At 39.7% G+C, this 23460-nt stretch overlaps 1 protein-coding gene across 6 annotated transcripts in view; it reads left to right on the top strand.

Annotated features, from left to right (window-relative positions):
- Nucleotides 1–23460, top strand: part of Diaph3 (diaphanous related formin 3) — a 545588-nt gene that overhangs the window by 51129 nt on the left and 470999 nt on the right. For 2 of the 6 annotated variants that reach the window (XM_047553083.1, XM_047553081.1), the window contains exon 1: nucleotides 3762–4026. The exons of the other annotated variants lie outside the window; for them this stretch is intronic. In XM_047553083.1, coding sequence (XP_047409039.1) covers nucleotides 3847–4026 — 180 coding nt within the window. In that variant the 5' untranslated portion in view covers nucleotides 3762–3846. Of the gene's footprint in view, nucleotides 1–3761; nucleotides 4027–23460 lie in introns of those variants that run through there. 6 annotated transcript variants of the gene reach the window in all.

The raw sequence follows: 23460 nt of genomic DNA, 5'->3' as shown, positions 1-23460 counted from the left end.
AAAGTTCCCCATGTTTTAACCCTATAAAGAACATGGAGGGGTTTCAAGGTGGCAGACTAGAGGGTGGCTGCATTTCATGTTGCTCCAGGACTCAGGATGCAAAAGAGGAGATATTGAGAGACTTGGGACCAACTCAAAGCCGCGGGGTGAGTCTCTCCCACTGGGGAGGTGTCCCGGATGGGGCGGTAGTCCCGGAACGCAGAGAACTTTGTGAAGTAGAGTTGCCCGGCGAGACACCCCTCCCTCCCGCTGGAGCAGTGAACTCGGACAACTGGGAGCTTTGCAGAGGAGGCCGCTCAGCACAGCGCTTGGACTCGGAGCAACCCGCCGGGGCTCCTGTGGCTGCCCAGAGGAAGAGCTGCGTGGTGAGCTGTTTGGACTCAGAGCAACCTCCTGAACAATGGGGAGGGGGCTGCCCTGAGGAGGAGGAGGTGCGCAATGAGTTGCTTGGTCTCCAAGCGACCACACAGAACACCGGGTGGCTGCCTGGAGGAAGAGGCGTGCGGCAGGTCGCTGGGGCTCGGAGCATCTGTACGAGGCTGCTCAGAGGAGGGGCCACATAGCCAGGGGATTAGGTGCAAAGCAGGGTCCCGGGACCTAGGCGGCTTCTCGGTGGAAGAGCTGCACAGAGACAAGTTGAGGGGCGGAGCGAAGGTTCCAGGACTGCGGGCAGCTTCTCTGAGGAGGGGCAGCCTAAGGAGACTCGTCTGCGAAGGGTGAGGCTCCCAGGCCCAGGAGGTAGGTCCGGGCCCCTGGGAACGTTGCCTGGGAAGGCTGCCCTGCCCAGGTGGTAGTTGTGGATTGAGGGGAACCTCCAGGAGGGGAACTGACCAGTGAGACCTCCCCACCGGGTGAGTCTTCCCTGCCGGGTGAGGTTTTCCCACAAGGACGGTAAAACCAGAGACACAGGCACAAACAGGCCTTGCCTCAGCCCGCAGCCTAGTTCCCCTTTGGTTGACCATTGGTCAACAAGTGGAGGCACCTCTGCCCACTAGCAGGGAATATACCCGACCTGAAGGCCACCACCCCTAGAGAGGCAGCCTCCTTGTGGAGAACCACATCATCAACTTCCTCCAAGACTTCAGGCTACTGAAGGCTAAGAGGGGATAGACTAGAAATCTTCAGGGACATTATAAATCAATAGAGGAAATCTGCAACATCTCAGCAGTCCACTGATACCTGAACAATATGAGAAAACAAGGGAAGAGAATGCCTCAAACAAATCTAGATGTTACATCAATAAAATCCAATGACATCATGGCAGAAGAAATGACAGAAAGGGAGTTCAGAATGTACATAATTAACACGATAAGAGAAGCAAACAATGAAATGAAAGAGCAAATGCAAGCATTGAATGATCGCACCAATTGACAGTTAAAAGAGCAAATACAGGAAGCAAAAGATCATTTCAATAGTTAGAGATATTGAAAGAAAAACAAACAGAAATCCTTGAAATGAAGGAAACAATAAACCAAATTAAGAACTCCATAGAAAGCATACCAATAGGATAGAACAGCTGGAAGACAGAACCTCAGATATTGAAGACAAAATATTTAACCTTGAAAACAAAGTTGAACAAACAGAGGAGATGGTAAGAAATCATGAACAGAATCTACAAGAACTATGGGATATCATGAAAAGGCCAAATTTAAGAATTATTGGGATTGAGGAAGGCTTAGAGAAACAAACCAAAGGAATGAACAATCTATTCAATGAAATAATATCAGAAAATTTCCCAAATCTGAAGAATGAAATGGAAAATCAAGTCCAAGAGGCTTATAGGACTCCAAATACACAAAATTACAACAGACCCACACCAAAGCACATCATAATGAAAATACCTAACATACAAAATAAAGACAGAATTTTAAAGGCTGTGAGAGAAAAGAACCAAATTACATTCAGGGGGAAAACCAATATGGATATCAGCAGATTTTTCAATCCAGACCCTAAAAGCTAGAAGGGCCTGGAACGACATTTTTCAAGCTCTGAAAGAAAATGGATGCCAACCAAGAATCTTATACCCAGCAAAACTTACCTTCAAATTTGATGATGAAATAAAATCCTTCCATGATAAACAAAAGCTAAAAGAATTTACAAAAAGAATGCTAGCATTACAGAACATTCTCAGCAAAATATTCCATGAGGAAGAGATGAAAAACAAAGAAGCAAATCAGCAAAGGGAGGAATTATCCTAAAGGAATTGTCAAATAAGGGAGGAACCAAGTCGTGTCAAAAAAATAAATAAATAAATAAAATTTAAAAAATGAACCAAATGACCGGGAATATAAATATCTCAATAATAACCCTGAATATTAATGGTCTGAATTCATCAATCAAAGGAGATAGACTGGCAGATTGGATTAAAAAGAAAGATCCAACAATATGTTGCCTGCAAGAGACTCACCTCATAGAAAGAGATACCCATAGACTAAAGGTGAAAGGATGGGGAAAAACATGCCATGCACATGAACTCAGCAAAAAAGCTGGAGTATCCATCCTCATTTCAGATAATGTGTGGACTTCAAGCCAAAGTTAGTCAGCCCACACCAACTTCATTATAGTCAGAAGATTGATATTTTAAGGAAATAGTTCAAAGAAAAAGATAACTTTTAAAGGGGGAAAACAGTACACTAATCCATGAGAAAAACTGTGCTAACCTCATATCTTGACTGTCATTATACACAAAATCTTCTGGCATAGTTTCAGTTCAAGGGCCTTTATTATATGTTGGCAAATTTGCTTCAGTTTCATCCTCTTGACCATTCTTGGCCTTCCACCTCTCTGGAATGCCTTTGTACTGAATGCCTCACCACTCTTTTCTGCCAAGTGAAAACCTATGCCTCCATCCCCAGACATTGAGAAGATCTTCAGGTTTAAACAATTAAAGTTCCAAGTATTCAATTCTGGGAATATTTCAACGAGATTGATACAGGTGCATTAAAATATGTTGGAACTCATCATCCAGAGCTTATATATTATTATATTATTATTAATCAATGTCACATTTATTTTAATGTACTTACATTCTTATAATTATTACATATTATATAATTATATATTATATACTATATTTAGGTTTTTATAGGTTTTCCACGTCTGGGACGGTGGGGCAAAATATATCTCTTCTCTTTGTTCTCAAGAAACTTGTAGAACTGCTATAATATCTACATTTTTTTGTGTAAGAGTCTGTGTACAGTCGGGCTGATTTTTGGTGGAGCCCTCTCCTAACTCAGAGCCAACATGCATTATTTAGGCACTGTGCGGGTGCTAAGTATGTCCAGCATACATTTTTTCCCAGCGTGGTGGGCACTTTTCCCAGAGGCCATCCCACCCAAGACCCCGGAGACGTGTAAGAGGCTAGTAAATAATTTTGCATTCCATCAGTGCTCCAGTGGCACAGATTCGGTCTCCACTGCCTTTCAGTTTGGCGACAAGCGGTTCTCCAAATTCCAAAAAGAGGAAAGTGACTTTCTCATTGGTTCTGCCCAGGTCCACAAATCTGACCTCATTCTGTGCCTTTAAGGTGCGCCGGGAGGACCGCCAGAGGAGTTGAGGAGTAGCAGAATAGACAGGCGGCACAGCCAATCACGTTGTTACCATCCCGGAAGGGGCGGTGTCCTGACGTGTAATTGAACCAGCTGCGCCCGATTGGCGAGTCCAGGGCGTACCCGAGGTGGCGGGAGATTTCGGATGTGTTGGCGCCGGCCAGTGCTGCAGCGGTTGGTCTGGGCTAGGTTAACGGCGTGGGCGGCGGAACCCGGAAGGCGATCCCACCCAGATCTCTGGGCTCCGATTGTGGCTTGCGGGAGGATTGTCTTCTCGGTCCGGGTGCTGTGGGGAAAGATGGAGCGGCATCGGCCGCGGCAGCACCACCCAGCCCATGGTTCCGCCGCCGGGGCCCCCTATCCCTCCTCTGCCTCGCTTCGCAGCTGCCGGGAGAGCAAAATGCAGCGCAAGAAGTGCCCCCAACACCCTCCGTTGCCCCGCGGCCCGGAGGCGCCTGGGGAGAAACGCCCCAAATTTGTAAGTATCGCCTACAGCAGGGGTGCGGCTGCTCTCGCCTCACCCAGGTGCTGCGGCCCAGTCCCCGCATCCTTCCAGCTGGTTCAACTTAGACTTGGCTTATAGCCCAGGTTGGGCACACAGGGACTAGGGACTAAATTTTGTTCTGGATACTAGAGCTGCTGATCTTCATAGATGGACCATGACAGGGTCCAATTCTGTTATGATATTTTGACAAAAGTACGGATATTTGTGCTGGCCCACATTTCCTTAAAGCCGACAGGTAAAGCAGTTCAAATATGTATGTGTTGACGTCATCTAGATCTAGGTGAACATTGCATTTTTATTTATTTATTTTTTTTAAGGAAAATCGAACTCCTCCCTTTCCTTAGTGCAAGAGGGTATAAGACAGGGAACTTTTAGGTAGTAGTATTTTTTTTTTTTTTCTGCTTAATGTTTTAATTCAATAAGAACTTTTTAAGGTAGATGATGAATGTTTCCAAGTTGAAACAGCTCGTTTTAAAACTTGGCGGGCCATGCGGTCACTGCTAAAGAATGTTTTGTTTAGTTTGGCAAAAACTCCAAGTGTTTGAAACTTACTGTCTGGTTTGCTTTACTAACTTTAACAAGAGAAGCGTCATGATTAGCACCTTGGAAGTTTTGTCTTAGTATTGAAAGATTAGTGATTGTTTATTTGGTTGTGTGTATGTGTGTAAATAACTCTTAGAAGGCTTGATAGATTTGGGTCTGGTCTAACTGAATTGAAAATGTAATATTAACCTTTTCATTCACTTAAAAGCGTGGCAAAACATTTTTTAATAGTCATAGTATAGCATTTGCCATATGTTGACAAGTAAAACTTGAGTAATTTGCCTCATGATTAACAAATTTAGAGAATAATGATTTGTGAACTAGTTGCTAAATATGACATTTAGTTAAAAATAGAAAAGATTCATTAAAAATAATAGTTGAGCCTTCCCTCAGACACAGGCCTGTCATCGTACCTCCTCTGGAGGCTGAAGGAGGAGAATCAAGAGTTCTAGGCCAGCCTGGGCAATTTAGCAAGACCATGTCTCAAAATAAAAAGGACTGGGGGTATTGCTCATTGGAAAAATACTTGCCCATCATGTGCAAGACCCTAGGTTCAATCTCCAGTCCTACAAAAAACCGAAAACAACAACAAAAACAACTGAGAGCACAGCTATGAGATACATCAGAATATTGAAAATGAGGAATAAAGGGAATTAATTATACTAAATTAAGTATCAAAATGGCCAAGCCTGTACCTGATCATTGTTATCTTGACAGATTTGAAGAGTAGGAGAGAGTTAATTTGTTAATGAAAGATTCTGCCCAATATGAGAAGAATCCACAATGACTTTCTCTTATAATTTACTCCTGGGTGAGTAATTTCATTCTATCTCAGCATGGTGGTACATGCCTGTAATCTCTGTAATCTCAGCACTTGGGAGGCTGAGGCAGGAGTATCCCAAGTTCAAAGTCAGCCACAGCAATTTGGAGAGGTCCCAAATGATTTAGTGAGACCCTGTCTCAAAAACATAAAAAGAGCTGGGGCTGTGACTCAGTGGTTGAGGACCTCTGGGTTCAAATCCCTGGTACAGGAAAAAAAAAAAAAATCATTCTATTTTGTCTTGACTCTAGTGGTTCATATGGAACATAGGAGATGTTATTTTCCATGACTAATTCCCAGCAAGGATGTTGTGAAAAACCTAAATCAATATTTATGTTTAGTGTCATTGAAGTCTATATCTCGTGACTTGGGTTCTAGTTTCTGTTTTTCATTTCTTAGGTGTGCCATATTGCATTTTGCAGCACACCATTTGTTAAAAGGGTGATGAAAAGACATCTAAAACCCAATACTTTTTAGCTCTAAAATGAATAACCACATCTAAAGTACTGTGTGGATGGGATTTGATTTGAATGATGATTTCATAATTTAGAAGTAATTTGTACTCATGGTGATCTCTGTCATTAATTTAGATTTATACTTACATGAATATCTTTCAATGTATCTTCTAGTTCACCAATTCCAATTCTGTCATCAGTTCTGATCATTAGATTAGATCTGCTATTTAATTTGTCCTGAATGATTGATTTTAGCAATCTTTTATTTTGATCAGTTTTATTTGCTTCCTTTTCAAATTTGCCCTTTAAAAAATTGTACTTGTCTTTTACTAGTCTTTATATGAGAGTCCTGGTATGTGCAGTCTTTGGATTGTCTACATTGACTTGGTCTCATGGTGGCTATCTCCTCTTGATCTTTGTAAGTTAATTGCTTTATCTTAACCTGTAGGATTCCAGAGGCTTAAACAGGACAATTTTCTTTCTTGCTTTTTGGGGAACCAAATCTAGTATCTCATACTGTACTAGGTGAGTGCTCTACCCTTAGCCCCTGGGAATGCTTTTCTAATGAGACATTTAGAATGTTTCTACCAGGAGCGTGGGCATGCTGCCAGTTTTGGATCATCTTTTTTGAAATACTATTCTTTTTTTTCCTCTCCAATATTTTTAGTTATAGATGGACACAATACCTTTATTTATTTTTTTATGTAATGCTGAGGACCAAACCCAGTGCCTCTTATGTGCTAGGCAAGTGCTCTACCACTGACCCTCAACCACAGTCCCTGAACTGCTATTCTTAAGAAGGGTTGGAGGTCCATGCTTAGCTTTACCTCAGTTTCTGGCCTAAGGCTGTCTCCCAACCTGAAGGCTGTCTCTTGAGTAGCTGTTTTTGTCTGCAGGCCTCTTTATTTGAGCAAAGCAAACTAAGAATGATTTGCAAATTGAACATTTCCCAGAACAAGAGATAGTTCTGAGAACTCCAACTAATGTTGTGATTAGTCAGAATTTATAGGAACACAGCAAGTTCATGTAAAACAATTTAGTTGGTGACGGCCTAGTCAATCAAACTGGTCATTTGGTTAAGTTAAGCTTAACAGTTGGTGATAGCCTCATTAGTTAACTGGCTGTCTGACCTTCTGCAACCTGCCAAACTCAAGTTACTGTGACTAAACTATATTGGTTTGGTCTGTCAGGCTCTGTGCAGGTGTTCAGTCCAAGTTCATGACTTCTCACAAATTTTATATTATTTGTGTTTAGTATATGAAGAGACTGCCTAAGGTCACACAGCTTTGATCCTGATCCTTAATCACTGTCCTGTATTACTCTTTCATAGTTATTGGGAATTTTAATCTTCATTGCTTGTCTCACCTAAGAACCATTAACAATAATTAGTGATGCCCCCCCCCCACCAGGGATTGAACCCCTAGGTGCTCTACCACTAAGCAACATACCAGCATTTTTTTTTTTTTTAAATTTGAGACAGGATCTTGATAAGTTGCCAAGGCTGGCCTCCAACTTGCAATCCTCCAGTGTCAGCTTCCTGCTGGAATTACAGGTGTGCACCACCACACCTGGCATAATGCCTTTAATGAATATAGAATTAGTGATTTCCTGCTTATATGCAGGCTGTGAAAGAGGTATAAGGTTGAAGACCTTTTGTTTACTGAAGTGGGAATTTAAAGTTGAAATCAAAGTAGGCTTGATGAGATTAGTGCATCCCTGCCTAATTGCTTTGAGTTTATTTTGAGGCAGGTGTAGTAGACTGAGTAGTGATTTCCAAAAGATCCTTAATCCTGGGAACCTGAGAATGTTACCTGATATGGCAAATAATGGACTTTTCAGACATGGTTAAGGATTAAAAAAAAAAAAAATGTGCAGATTAGTCTGGGTGTCAATGTGGGTCCTAAGTGCACACACATATATCCTTCTGTGGTTACAGAGGTAGAGATGGGTGATCAGAGGGTGTAAGAGTGAAGCAGTAGTTCTCCCACAGTCAAACAGCCCCACCCACATCTTGATTTTGGCCCAGAAAAATGATTTGGGACTTCTGGCCTCCAGAATTGAGAGAATGAATTTCCAGTATTTTGAACCATCAGATTTGTGGTAATTTGCTTACAGCTGCCATAGGAAACTAATCAGGTAGTATAGCTACCGGGATGACTGACCACCTTACAAGGTCTTAGGAGAACTATCAGATTTGTTTAACTCTCTTCCTTGTATCACTTGAATTTTTTGGATGTTTTGTGATTTGGGAAGATACAGAATAACGAAATATAATCAAAAAGTGAAAAATGACTGGGATAAGATTCTAAACTTTTATTTGACTTTTGTGTGCTGTATCATTTTTATAGTTGCTATGAAAGCTGAGAAAAGATGAAACTGATTTTCATATGCTCTTTTTTTTAAAAAAATTATTCCTTTACTTAATTCTCAACTAAACTGATGCTTTCAGTTGTCCTAGAGTTAGTCTGTCAAGAATTGAGAGAGTGTTCTTAGTTGAAGGCATCAGATCCCTGATTTTATTCATGCCAAAATTCTACCTAACATCTCAGACATAGTAACCTTTAGTTGAAGGTAAAATCATTTATTTAGGCCACTCTTCTAAGAAATGGCTCTGAAATTTCCCATACTTTCTTTTCTATCATTCCTAATAAAACAAAAAAAGTTTTTTTTGTCTTAACATATGATCTATCATAAGAACGTACCTCGGGACTTTTTTGGGTAGTACATTTAGATGCTGAAAACAGATATATGTTATTTAATACTTCTGAACTACTCTGGGTCTTTGAGGGTAAAAAGGGATGGGGGTAGGGATGATTGTCTCAGATTTAGAGCAAGGCTTAATTGCTTTTTTAAAAGACTCATGTCTTTAATTATGAAGCAGGCAAACCGACATACATTTATTACACTGTGAAACCTTGCATCTCATCTAGTCTATCTTGTAGCAATTGCTTCTGAACAGATGTTACCTGAAACACCTTTATGCAGTTGGTAGAATGCTAAAATTTGTCATGCTTTTATTATTGTTGTCTGAAATTAACTCTACTTTATGGCATAACTTTATTGCTGTGTCCTAGAATCTTTATATATTTATTGCCTTATAAATTGGATTTAAAATTGGCTTTTTATATAGAATGTAAATTAACATGTATATAACTTGTTTATGCTTGCAGAATAATACAAGAAAAAAACTGCTACGTATTACACTAATGTAATTGTCTTTAACTCAGCACATAGTATCCTCTAAACCAGGAAGCAAATGAATGCTGAAGAATATGCTTACCATCACACTCTTTCTTGTTTATCTCAGACACTAATTTGACTTTTAGATCTATAAAATATAGATTAAGCATAACCTTTTACTTCATGGGATATTAAGGATCAAAGCATGGGCTTTCTTTGAACAGGATCTACAAAGGTAACGGTTTTCTCACTAGCAGCAGGATGGCATTGAAATACCTTACCATTGGGAGTAATTTTTTCTCAAATAGCAAATCAAATGGTCATTATTATGGGAGAATAAGTTAATTTCTGATTCTGAAACATTCAAATTACTGGCTAGTTAGTGAAAACTATTTGGAAATGCTTGCCATAGATTTGATTTTTCACAAGACTGACTGCCATCCTTTCTTAGAGTTTCTTGTAGAAGAGGCCATTATGAATAACATTTAAGGTCAGTGACTTGTACCATTCCCAGGCCTTGTGTCCAGCTATGTCACCAATAGCTGAACTTGCCCGATTGCATAACTTCTTACTGTGCCTCTTTCCTCATGTGTAAAATGGGGCTATTATGCAGATTAAAAGTTAACATGTCAGTGTGTCAATGGCTAGAATAGCACTTGACTCATTGTAACCTATATATTAATATTTGCCATTTATAGGATTGCTATTTTCATTGTCATCTTAGTAGTAAAACATCAGTACAATATATGCGTATACTATAAGGCAGTGGGAACATATATTTGATATATGAATAACATACTGGGAAATCTTAATTGAGCCAGGATTTTATCTCATGGTGTGGTGGAGGCAGAACTGGGGTATTCTCAGATAGGTCAAGTGACATTTGGATTGATGTAGAATTCTGATCTGATGGCTGAATGAATAGAGCAAGTGTCTATAAAAATTTTCTGAGGGGGTATGTTCTTTATTTGTAAAATGGGGTTCATTGAACTGTGAAGCTTGCATATAAATGAAACACAGAAAAAAAGAAACCTACATAGGAAACTCAGTCTTAGAAAAAAAAATCTTGTGATACTCCAGTCTATACTTGGATGATAATAAAAATATTATTAATCTATGTATAGATATAAAACTAAGTATGACTCTGTGTTTATGGATCTTTTACAACCAAAAAGCTAAAACAGATTTACATATAAAATCCAAAACAAAACTATAAAACCAGTAAAATTCAAATTAACACCACCATTAATTTAATGTGATTGATGATGATGTTTTGCTGAAATTAAGTCACCATTATTGGATTTAATAGTGGGAAGTATGTTTAGATTTAGCTATTTTCCCTTTTGTCAGCTTGATTCTGGAATGGAAATATAATCCCAGAGCGTAGGAATATGAATCCAAAGACAGTCTCGTAGGTTGGTAGAGGTCTGCCTTCAAATGTGACCTTTTCGTAGGGTCTTAACTTGAGATCATGGGTGCACGAGTGAACTGTTATAAATCTGTTTATATGAAGAAGTCAGCCACATGTTGACACTTTTTAGTAAATAGTATGAAAATGTTGAGAAAGCACAAAAATCAGAACTGGTACTAACAGCCTTTATACACACTTTTCTCTTGAAATTTAAATTTCCATAGTTGTGGGTGTGTTTCCTGAACAGTGTCATTTTGAAATTTCCATTTATCATAGAAAGGGGAAATACTGTATTCTCACCAGTAAGTTTAAGAAATGAAAATTTGTAAATTCTATTGCAATGCCTTTTTAAAAAAATCTCTATTTAATCTTTGTTATTCATTTCTTTTTTTTAATTTTAATTTTTTTAAAAGGATATGTATTTTATCATCTATGTTCCCTAGCAGTCAATCAGTGAATGGAATTAATAGCCAATAGCTTTCTAATCTCATCATCTTTAAGTATTGTGCATGTCTTAAGTACTGGAAAGGAAGGAGGCCCTAGGGTGATTTGATATGTTGTATAAGAGCTCTCTGTGTATTGAGGGACTTGGGGTATAACCAAGCAATTGTGGTTGAAGTCATGCTGTTATGGTTTAAAGATGACTGAATAACCTGAGTACCACAGCTCACTCCAAGAATTGTAGTGCAGAATTTCTTGAAACCCTTCCATACTTGTATTATTTGTGAGATCCATAATTTTGCATTAATTTAGCCACTTTTATCAAGAAATTATCTTCCCAGGATATGGGGGGGTTTATCTCTTAAACTGCTACATTTTTTCCAAGGTGAACTGTTTATTTGGGTGTCCTAAAATAAAACTTTGTAATGTTCAGTTTTTAAATAAAAGATTTGCATATTGGTCACATTAATTATGGACTTAAGAATTAAACTGTTTTTGTTTATTGACATTTTGGATAAAATTCTATTCATAATGACAATTGCAATTCATTTTTAGTGAAAAAATGGACAACTTGGGATATGAACATGAGAAATGGAGTATATAAAATCTACATTCAGAAATTCAAAGTGACAGTTTCATTTTTCTATAAAAGGTGATTGTCTTCAGTTAAAACTGCTCTGACATCATTTAGCCTCTCTTCTGAGGGTTTTCTCTTATTGATGTTGTTTTGATCCTGCTTTTAGTTATTTTATGAATATGTTTATAATAGCTTTTGGAGGTCAGTTTTTCTGTGGTGGCTGGTTTAGGCTTGTGTTTACAGTAGGAATCTGAATGCTTGACTAATTTGGTAAACTATGCCAAATTCCTGTTGTAACTTTGTACTGCCTGGTTCATTAGTTCATTCAAGAGTAATTTAAGTGTTATTCATATATCTTAAATGTCCATTTCTTTTTTTTTATAAAAGACCCCAGTGGTGGTGGGTAAGGACATGTGAAGACTGCCAGAAACACATCTGGATCTTTGAATGACTGGGCCTGGAAGTGTGGCTTTAGAGCCCCACCCCTTAACATAATGATGAGTGGGCTTAGGTTGGATTCATTATGACTGTATATCCTTGGCCAAATTAATCAGTACCTGTACCTCAGTTAAATGGGAATAATCCATATCTTATGCTTATAGATTTTTGTGGGGATTAGGTGAACTAATGTGTATGACAGTAGATTAGGCATAGTGTGTAACAGTTAATATGTGACAGCTTTTACTAGTTTAATGTTTGTGGTTCTTTGATGGACTCCCAAGAAGGGGAGATCTCATCACTGCTCTTTAAAATTCTCTAGTCATCTTGAAGGGAATGTTACAGGATCCCAATTATTGATGGCATTTTGACCTTTCTCCTGCTTTCCATCTCTTTTTCTCCTCATTACTTACTTCCTGCTGGACACAGGGATTGTGTCCAGGGACCCTTCCCTTCATTGGCATGAGAGACACACCAAGAGGTTTGGTCCCTGGACATATTCCCATGCTTTCTGTTTCATCTCAGCCTCTAGCTCCTTGACCTTGCCTCTTTTTCACTCCACAAAAGTAACCCTGGGGCTTCCTTTTAACCAGGATGACTTGAAACTCACCTCCTCCATCCTCACCTAAGGTAGAATATAAATAGATGACCTTTGGCCACTTTATCTTGTTGGCTCAGATATCTAAACTTGGAGCAATGTGGCAGACTTCTCTGGCTGAACTGGGCTGCTGTGTCCTTGTGGAATCCCTCTCAGCTGTGTGAACTGATGCCCTTGGTCTGTGGGTTAGATAATCATCATCACAATAGCCCTGTTCTTTCAGTTCTCACAGTGGGTGGGCGCTGTTTTAATCACTTCATTCTCAGGACTTTGAAGTGGTACTCTCACTGCCCATTTCTTGCACTTGATGGAACTGAGAAAGGTTAGGAAACTTCCCCAGCTGCCACAGCAGGGGCTAGAGCTGATGGATGTGAACACTGGCAGTCTGGCTCTAGAAATGGAGTATAATGGCCCTGACTTTTTACTAGCATTTTATGCTAAACTTTTGTCACTCTCTTTACCCTACTATGGACCTGATTCCCTTTTGTTGTCAATAACTTTTTTTTTTAAATTGAAAAAGTAATGTCTGCACCTCTTAAGTCCAACAGCATAAAAGTAGGAAATTCACTGAGCCTCCGTTCTGTTCCAGACCACAAATAAGCTACCACCCCACGGAGGCAATGGTGACACTTATTTTCTTTTGTATATTACTAATGATATTCCGTGTGTATTTCTTAAGCACCCACTTTTCCCAAAATAGGTATACCACAGCTTTTACTTAAAAGATCTTAGATATGGTTACCCCAGGCTCTTCACTTTTATTTCTTTTAGAGACCCCTCCCCCCCAAAAAAGGCCCTGTTGCTTGAACTTGCTGTAGGCATTTATATCTACAGCCATTTTCTTCATCTTTTCTCTTCCAATATCCAAAAAAGAAGTGCCTGTTTTCTTGTTCAAGGTTAATCCCTTTACCACTGCTCTTGACCCAGCCACATTCCATCAAGAATACTTCATTCTTTTCTGACTCCAACCTTTTAGAGTCCTTAAATGTTTTTCATTATAAAAGAAAAAGCAGAAGGATAACCAAACAACTTTTTTCCTTAACTTTTCCTTGATCTCTCTGAACACCTTGTTCTGCTTCTTACCCTTTTAGCCTCTTTCCATGAATTCATTGTTTTCATTTATTTAGTAAATATTTGAATGCCCTTTAATGCCAATCATGGCACAGGTGGATGTAATTTGGTCCTTGATGTCAAGATACTCACATTCACTCTGTATGAGGAAGGGAGGTGTGAACCAACAGTATTCGGAAGGTTTACTAGGGAGTCCCTGTTTTGTAGTTTTTAAGGACTCAGACTCTGTTGACCCAGGCTCCTGTGTTGTGATAGCTGTGTGACCTCAGAGTTAACTTTTTCCCCCCTTCAGTTACAAAAATGAGAACAACTGTACTTATAGGTTAGATAAGATGTTCTGTGTGCTATAATGTAAGCACCTTAGCTTGTTGCCTCTCGTAGATAGCATTGGTAAAGTGTAGGGTGGACTAGTAGAGGGGATTGAGCCCCCTTCCTTTGGTTCCTCAACTTGCCTTCACTTTTGTCATTCCTCTGACATTGCTTTTTTTAACACATTGCCAAACCCAGTAGCTGATTTTTTGAGTTTGTCTTATTTGATCCCCATCCTTGAAACCTTGACCATAAGAGTGTTCTTCTCTTCTGATCTTTGCTCATCCCTTTCCTACCTTTTAAAATTACTGTGTACCTGTATTATCTTTGATCTTCTCTTTTTACTTTATATCTCCTTTCAGCATGAGCTCATTCATTTCTTTAGCCTTTACTGCCACCAAGGTCAGTGCTGTTCAATAGAACTTTCTGAGATGATGGAAATATTGTTCTTGTGTGTCCATTTTGATAGTCACTAGTTATATGTGACATGAGGATTTACTTCTGCAGAGTAATGTGGACTTTTTATTCTGGCAAAGATGATCATCTATCTTCATAGCCTTGGAACTACCCTCAATGATAGGTCTAAGGAAAACATTATTAATAATGTTAAAATCAGGAATAGGAGGATTATTTTCATATTCTTGGAAGAGCTGCAGTCCTTGGCAATTTGCCCTAGGTTATTGGGATAATTTGTTGTTTTCTCATGCCTGTGGGCGTAAGCTACCGACTCCCCCAAAACTCTTCATTTGTTTTATTTGTGTGTTTGGATAGTGCAGTAATCAATGTGAAACTACTGTATTTTTAAAGGCTGGTGCAGATATGCTCGGGTTATGCTAGAAAGTTATTGCTGACGTTTCATTTGGCATTGTTTGAAGATTGTCAAAGGCAGGTAGGCTACAGTTAATGGAGCTTATAGTTTGACTTTAGAAATTGATATATTCATAACCAAACTTGTGACAGAACATATTGTATGCTGTGTTGAAAGTTCTGTCTGTCGCTGTATTACACAGTACTGGTTTGGTATGGTTTTGGGTTGCTCTGAATCTAGTCCCACTCAAGAGACTGATCTCCTAGTTCCTTTGATTGACAACAGCAAAGTAAAGTATGAAGATGAGGAATCCTTGTGTCCTGAATTGCCCTACCAGGACAGTCACTGATGTATTATTATTATTATGTTTTTTTTTTGTTTGTTTGTTTTTTGTTTTTGGTTTTTGAATCACCTAAAAAGGGAAAATAAGTGACCTGGGTTACATATATTCTACTACTAGAATTTATTGGATTGTACACTGCTTCAAGGCAGGTGTTGTGTTTTGTAGGTCACTACATCTGAGGCATAGCAAACCTCCAACTTGGTGAATAGTTCTAAAAGAAATATAAATATAACCCATTTATGGATAATACTGGAACTATGTAAGAGCTGGTATAGTGTTATTTTTCTGACATTTTCAGACATTAACTTTGTAGTTATGCAATCTTTTTCTTTCATTTTAAGTGATAAAACAATTTAGAGGATAGTAATAGAAGGTACTAATCCAATTATGCAAGAAAACCTAGTGATAATTTAGTTCTTAAAAGTTCAAACTTTATCAATACATTAACAGTTAAATTTTCTTAGCTATTACCCTATAATTAATTTCTGACTTGAGTTAATTTTTTTTAGTGACATGTTAGAACATGATTATTTTTGTGGCTTGTGGTTATAAGGTTTGTGGTACTTTAAAAAAGTATAAATGAGAAATTATAAAACAAGAAGTATTAACTATATTTCTATTATGTACTTGAGGAAGCAATTTTAAAAAACAAAGGGGGACACTAATGTTAATATAGCCTGCCCTCATGTGGGACTAGAACCAAGAGCTGAAAGCTGGCAGCCTCTCCTGTGTGTTCTTTTCTCTTTCTCTCTCTCTCTCTTTCTCTCTCCAGTCTCACTTTGCTTCCCACTAGGCATTTGATCCATTGTTGTATCTCTGCATAATATAGCTTCCAGTACTTAAACTTCATCCCACTAAGTTTGAAACCTTGCAATTCCAGACATACACAATGTGCCCTTGGTCTGTGCTAGAGCAGAAACTGATTTTTATCTCGGAATCTCAACTCCAGGTTTCCAGGAGAATAGGGTTTTGGCTGGCTCTGTTTGGGTTTATATTCTGTGTGTTCAGCTGTGGTCAGGGCTGACACACAAAGAAGTCTGGACTGTTGGGCCCACCCCTGCAACCTAGGCCCTCAAGGAATGGCGTGCATGAGGCAGAAAAACCAATAGGTGTCTACCATAGCTATGTGTGGGCACCTTTGCATATTCCATGATGATAGTCTTAGAAGACTCAACTTAAAAGTCTCCCTAATTTAGTAGTCCCTAACCCTGGTGGTTCTGTTTCTTAGAGTCACCTGGAGTCACCTGGTAGAGTTTTAGGATTATCCAGGGCAAGCCTTACCTTTGGGTATTCTGATTGTTGGTCTGGTGAATTAGGCATCTGTATATTAGGAAGGAAATACTTTTCGGTGATTTGCATGTGAAGTCAGGTTGAAAATCACCACTGGACTAAAATATTCCCTGTTCTATATGGTAGGTGCAGGAATTAAAAAAGAGAAGAGATGAGACAAACATCAAACTGCATAGTCACCTGAACCAGGTGATGCCTGTGGGGATCTTAGTGGGAAGGAAGGGGAAAAATTGATGAGAGCCTCCTTAGCCCAGGTGTAGTTGGCATGTCCTTTGCATGACCTTCTCACTTAAGTCTCCTACGAAGCCTCCCCCCTTGATGGCCATCAGAGCCAGGTTCCAATTCAGTTGAGTTTGATCCTAGAGTCCTACGGCTGTTTCTGACCATTAACTGCTTTTGCCACAATTTATGAGACTCCCAGGAGAGGCACACTTGATGTGGGAAAGTTAGAGAGCCTTCCTGAAGCTGACGGTGTTTGAAGGGTTAACAGGAGGACATGTAGGGTAACAGAAGAAGCCTGTGGCTCATCAGGACAGGGATGGGATAGGGGCAGTGCCTCAATTGGGGGCCAGGCAAGAAATTGGAACTGTAGTAGGTCCATTTTATGTGGGTGTCACTTACAGAACTATTGCAAGGGGAAGGGCAAGTTGGAGATACTGAAGTAACAGGGATTAGCAACTGCAAGGAAGAGAGGGTCCTCCATCACAGGAGCCTGGAGGAGGGGCAGCCAAGGCTGGTGCCAGACTTTCTGTGAGGGTCCCTGAGGCCCAGCTCAGATGTAGCTTGAAGAACTATGCTGTGTGCAGGTCTCTGAGAGAGTACTTCTCAGGCATGATGCTCAAAGTTCTGAGGGCCCTCAGGTTATTATTATTTTTTTAAAATCTTAGATGTTGGTAGGCCTTTGTTTTTATTTTATTTATATGTGGTGCTGAGAATTGAACCCAGTGCCTCACCCATGCTAGGCAAGTGCTACCACTGAGCCACAACCCCAGTCCTCGGGTTATGTTTAAATGGTTGTAAATCAGTTTTTCTAATCCTCCATTCTTTAAACAAATTGGTTGTTCACTTCACCCCTCAGACTAATTCTATGTTAAAAACTAGTTAACAGAATTAACTGTTCAAATATTGAAGAGTGGTTCTCAGTGTTTTGGGAGTATTTCTAATATGTGCTTTCTAGTAAATGCCTGCTGGCTCAAAACTGAACAAGTCACTTAAAGGGCCTTGAAGTAAATGATTGAGTACAGACCTTTCTCTCTTGCATCATGTAATTGTTTAGTAAGCCAGTTTGACTGTTATGTACTGTTTAAGTTGATAATTTATAGTTTTTTTTGTACTTACAAAATATGTGACTATTCATTTAGAAGAATAAAAGCCTATGTTCTTAAAATGGTCTGGTACTGATCTGTCTCCTTCTCCTGCTGCAGGAGCCTCACTGGTGTCCTTTTTCCTTGAACACCAGGCAACCCCTTCCTAACAGCTTTGTTCTGACTGTCCTGTCTGCCTACCTGCATCCATCCTCCGACCCCCACCATATCCACAGAGCTAACTCTTTAACTTACTAGCAGCTCTTTGCTCAAGTGCTACTTTCTCAGTGAAACCTAGGCCTATCCCAATTCCCAGTAATTAAAATTGCAACCTGCAAACACTTCCATCCTAAATTCCATACTTCCCTTAGTCTACGCTAGTTTTCATTTTTATCACAGTACTCATCACCTTTCAATATCCTCTGTAAATTGTGTTACTTGTGTTTACTACCTGTTTTTCCAATAGAAAGTTCCTCTAGGACAGATATGTGTTTTATTTATTGATGTATGCCTTGTCAAGAATATAGTGATGTTTAATATTTGCACAAATGGATATTTTAGGAATGTCAATCTGTAAGAAGAATGGATTCTGTATTGCAAGCTTTATTTGAATCATGGCTAAAAAATTTGATTTTGGTTTTAGATCATTGCTATGTTTGCATGTTAATTAGCATGTATTTAAGCATACATAATTAGCAGGTAGAATCTTTCAATCACCATAAAATACCTTGTTATGGTGCTTATTCCACTGTCTTGCATTGTGGTTATTTATTTGCTCATCCTGTAGTTCGTTGTAAGCTCCTAGGGTTAGAGACGGGTTACTCTTCATATTTAATATAATGTCTTACACATGTTGGCAGCCTAATTATATTATGTAGTAGGAAAAAAATTAGGATTATGAAATAGGCCTTGCTTGAAAAATCCTGTCCTTTTTTCCCTTATATATTTGGCATTATGTACTCATTTACATTAAGGGATTATCAAGTGGTAATGAAAGTGGTGAGTGGTATTTACCTTAACTTTCTCAAGATGGCATGATATCATTTACATTTACAATGAAGAAAAATGATAGATTTCTTTTATCTCCACCATTAGTATGTGTCATAAAATAGAAAAATAAAGCTAAGTCAATATATTATTGTTGCCACAGAAATTGAATTTGTGTCAAAAGGATTTGTGCTCGTGATGTAGTGATTCGTATATTTTTCTTGGAATTAAGTCTCTAGCAGGTGACAACATCAATAATTCACAGAACCAAGGAGCTTTTTGAGATTGGTTAATTTATATATTGTGAATTAGAAAACAAATGAATAATGTGCTTAATATATTCTGACATACTTGAAAATGTGCACTAAAAACCCAGCCTATTTAAGTCTGTGCTTACAGTATTCTTTTTCAGTTTTTCATTTTTTGACTAATATATTTTTGTTTGAACAGGAACTTATTTATATTTTCTGTTCACTGTTAAAAGTATTATCCTTAGTAACTTTAAAAAAAACATTACTTCTTATAAAAATAAATATGTATTTATGTAAGACTGGGAAAATATATGAAATTATGATAAAAGTCCCTAACTCCACAACCTAGATGTATAAAATTAGCAATTGCTCCTCTCTTATTTTTTCTATAAATGTATGTATTACTATATAGTTGGAATTATATTGCATATGCTATTTTAAGTGCAACAGTTTTTTTTCATGTAATATTGTAAAACATTTTGCCATGTCATTATAGTTCATTATGGCAGGATTATTGAAGCCAAGCATTGAGACCAGATCTCCAGCCCAGCTCCCTACCTAACCTCACCTGACCCTTGTCTTTCATAATAATCAAGTGAAGTATATTTTCCTTTATTACTATGAGTCTGGTGGTCAGGAAGAGGGCCTCTGGTGTCTCTCCCTACTAGACTGTCCATGCACTTGGGCAAACTAATCAGTGACAACAATAGTGTCAGGAAGTAGTTATCTTTGTTCTTGATATTTGTAGAACTCGAAAACATCTTGTGACTAGGCAATTAAGATCAGATGTATGTCACTGGGCCATAAACCTACACCTGTGAGAAAGGTGCCTACCTTTCTGGGGATACCCATCTCCTATCAGCTTCCCATCAAGTTAGCTTTAGGGATGAGAATCCCTGCCACCTGCTTTTCTAGCTCATTCTAATAACCTTTCTCACTGCCTTACCTCATGATTTTTGTTGTGTGGGCAGAGCAAACCTTTTATGCAGTTGCACTAGGACTTATTTAATCTATCCCATCTTTTGGGAAATTTGAGGGTCATTACAATTCTAGCTCCTTAAAATAATGCTGTAGTGATACATACTTGTATATGAAACTTTGATTGTATTTCTTATTTCCTAAGTGTGCATTCTAGAAGTAAAATTACTCAAAGAGTGTGAAAAATTTCTTAGAAATTTTGCTTTGATTCTGGGAGTTCTGCAACCAGCATAATTCTCTTAGAGGCAAAAACTTGCTTTTTAGCATTTTTCAGATGAAATGGATTCTCTTACCCTAGAACTGGACCCACTCATAAAGTGATTTAAAGGTTTGAATTGCTTTTCCCTGGATATGTTGTAGAAGAATTTTTGATCTGATAGTATAGATTTAAAGAACTGGAAAAACTGAAAAGAAAAATCTTAAAATAGATTTTAAAGCTGTTCTAGAATTAGCCATTATATTTTTAGTTCATGTTACCTCATCTTTGAATGAAAGAGTTCATTGAAGGAAAAAGGATGCTGGAGTTAAAGTTAGAGTGAAAGATGACTTATTGGGTGCCCAACCCCTGCAATGCATAAGCTAGTGTAGAGTTCTAAGAAAAATTTGTTAGTTGGCATTTCTAGAGAGGCGTTCTCTCCTAGAAGGAAGGTATGACGCAACCTTTTGATCCCTTGAAAATCTTGTATTCTCATTAAAACACATGTTTCTCTCCTCTAGACACTTGAATGATACCTCTTTCTGAAAGCTTATCTTTTTCTTTTTTAAAAATGGTACTAGGGATTGAATTTAGTGGCACTTTACCACTGAGCTACAATCCTAGCCCTTTAAGTATTATTATTTATTTTTAGACAGGGTTTCCCTAAGTTGCTTTGAACTTGCAGTCCTCTAACTTCAGCTCCCCGAGTAGGTGGAATTACAGCTGTTTGCCCCTGTGCCTGCATGCTATCTTTCCTGACAAGTCTCCTTTCACCTCATTGGGATTATGGTGAAGGGATATGGATCCCTCCAAGTGTCACAGTGGAGAAGCTTGGATAAGGACATGATGATTGTCTTTCTTAGGCAGGCAGGATTACAGTTTTGAATGAATGATTAAAAGAATCTGGAGAGCTTTTCTGACTTCTCACCTGTTCCTAACAATTCACTTTTTTCTGCACTAAGAGTAAAAAAGTGCCCCTAACCACATGAAGAGTTAGTCAACTTAAAAGTTTTTCTTTGTTATCAAAGAGCCAGCTCCACTCTTGTCCTAAGAGGTAGGAAAGATTCAGTGTTATTTTTGGAACTTTCTGAGATGTTAAATCCAGGGCCCTTGAAGAATATTTTCACATCAGTGTGTTTTGTAATTCCCTGGGAAATGACCCTTAGATTCTCTAGGTAGTTTAGTGTCATGATTAGAAGTGTAGTAGTTTACATTTTTATGGTCCTTATAATTGGTGTTGACATTAAGCATACAGGTGTATGGACCAGAAGTTATGAAGTTAAAGTACGTATTCATAAGTTGTTGGTGAAAAGGAATGGTTTGGACTTAAAAATGCAAATAGCACTTTAACATATCACCAGTCACAGATCATGATTAGGAAAAGACTGATTCTTTCTTCCCCTTCAACTTTAACGTTGTCATATCTGAAAGAATGAGGAGACACCAACTGTCTGTCCACCGGAGAAGTTCCGTTTTATTCAGAGAATGTGCACACTTTTATAGAGTGGAGAGAAGTCTCATAGGCCAGGGTATAGGACGGGGCGGTAGGTGATTGGGCAAGCTTTGTCGCTAGGGGATTGAGGCAGGGCAGTGGAGAGTGATTTTGTGCGGGGCTGCGCCGGCGGGAAACTGACACGCCAGAAGAGAAGCAGGATATGCACCATATTGCTGAGGTGTGGTTCCAAGGTGGGGGTGGGGCTTTTGCAGCTGCTTGTGGGGGGTTAGGCCTTATATTCCTCCCTTTTTCCTCTATATACGGGAATGGAGTCGTCGTTCTTTCTCTGGCTACTTCCTGCTGAAGTGGGTCGTTGTGAGGAAGGTAGAGGCAAGGGGGGAGGGTTGAGGAGCAGGCCACTTATTAGTCCCCATAACAGAAGGCCAAATGCAGCCACTTCACCAGGAGAGAAGTCCATGAAAGTCCCTTGGAACCACAAAATTTGCAGCTGGTCGTCCCATTGGGAGAGGGAGTCGCTGGGGGTGACCATCCAGGCATCCGCGGCAAGGGTTTCCAGGAATAGCTGACACTGGTGACTGAAGGGGTGGTCATCTTAACAGCTTGTGAGATGTTCTTGCGAGGAGTTGGTTGGGTCCTCGGTGGCTAGAAGCTGGTAATTCCTGAGTAAGAGCTAGTTAAAGGTTTGATTAGAGATTTTTCCCACCTGGGTTTGAATGAATTTCACGATATAAGGTAGGAAGAGACAGGCCACTAAGATAACAGCTAAGGGACCTAGAATGGGCCACATCCAAGTGAGGAGGGGGTTTTGGATAAAGGCAGAGAGAGGGTTAGAACTCGTGTGTGTCTGTAGGTTAGAAGCTAAGTAACGTAATAGCGACATTTCTCTCTGAGGAAAAGACAGGTACCGCCCTTCTCTGCAGTGAGTAAGCCTAATGCCCTGCGATTCTGTAGGGCTACCTTAGCCAAGGAGGTTACCTGCTGTTGCAGGGAAGAGAGTGAGTCGGCGGTGGAAGTGAGTGCTCCTTCAAGCTTGACATTAACGTCCTTTACTGCCCACAGGGTGTGTCCTAGAGCTCCCCCGGAGAGACCGGCCCCGATAACTGACGTTGTCTGTGTGGTGGGTGGAGGAGATGATATAGCTCTGAGCAGGTATAGAGAGTAAGTTGGGGTACGATAGTGACCAGGAGGCATGGGGTAGTGATGTTAGGTAGGAAAAGAGTGAGAAGGGTCCCATTACACCAGGAGAAGGTTCCTGGTGGGGCCGCTGTGGGGGTGGAGATGGTAGAGTTGGAATGTGATGTTGATGTTCAGGGGAATGGTGGTTAGAAGCGGGCGTGCAAGAAAAGCACAGAGAAAACAGTTCCCAGGGGAGAAGGAAGGAAGGGAATGATTGAGAACAGCGAGAGTCTCGAGAGAACCTGCACCCAAGTGTAAATGGGTGACCCAGGGGAGTTGGTGGAGGAGTGAGAGGGTGGTTCTAGGGCAGAGGAGAGCTCTTCCTCTTTGTGTTGGATGTTGACAGAAACCAGGGAAAGAGTTCCATGTACGGGGACGTATTCCCGAGAAATGGAGAAGAAGCCCCAGGGTTTGGGGGACCATCCTCAGTAGAAAGCGTACCTACGAGGGGAAGCCCACTTGGGATTCCAGGGATCATGGATGTGAAGAAAGAGGTCATTTGAATTTCAGGTGCGCCCCTTTAGGAGGCTACTGGTGGAGTTAAGGTCATGAATACTGCAGGACGTGTAAGTACATCCACCATAGGTTTCCGGCCACCAGTTGCAATAAGCCCGAGTTTGGTCATGGGTAGCGCATAAGTAGGGGAGAAATAGCTTTTCTGCGCACCAACGGGTTAATTGGGAGTAGGTAAGGGAAAGGGGAATGTCAATGGCTGAGGAACACCCTGTCAGGGGGCAGTCCTTTGTGAAGACAAGATGAGCGATACTGGTTTGCC

Source organism: Sciurus carolinensis, chromosome 5, assembly GCF_902686445.1.
Source record: "Sciurus carolinensis chromosome 5, mSciCar1.2, whole genome shotgun sequence".
NCBI lineage: Eukaryota > Metazoa > Chordata > Mammalia > Rodentia > Sciuridae > Sciurus > Sciurus carolinensis.
The sequence above is the reverse complement of the archived record's forward strand: the minus strand, read 5'-3'. Positions and strand labels throughout refer to the sequence as shown.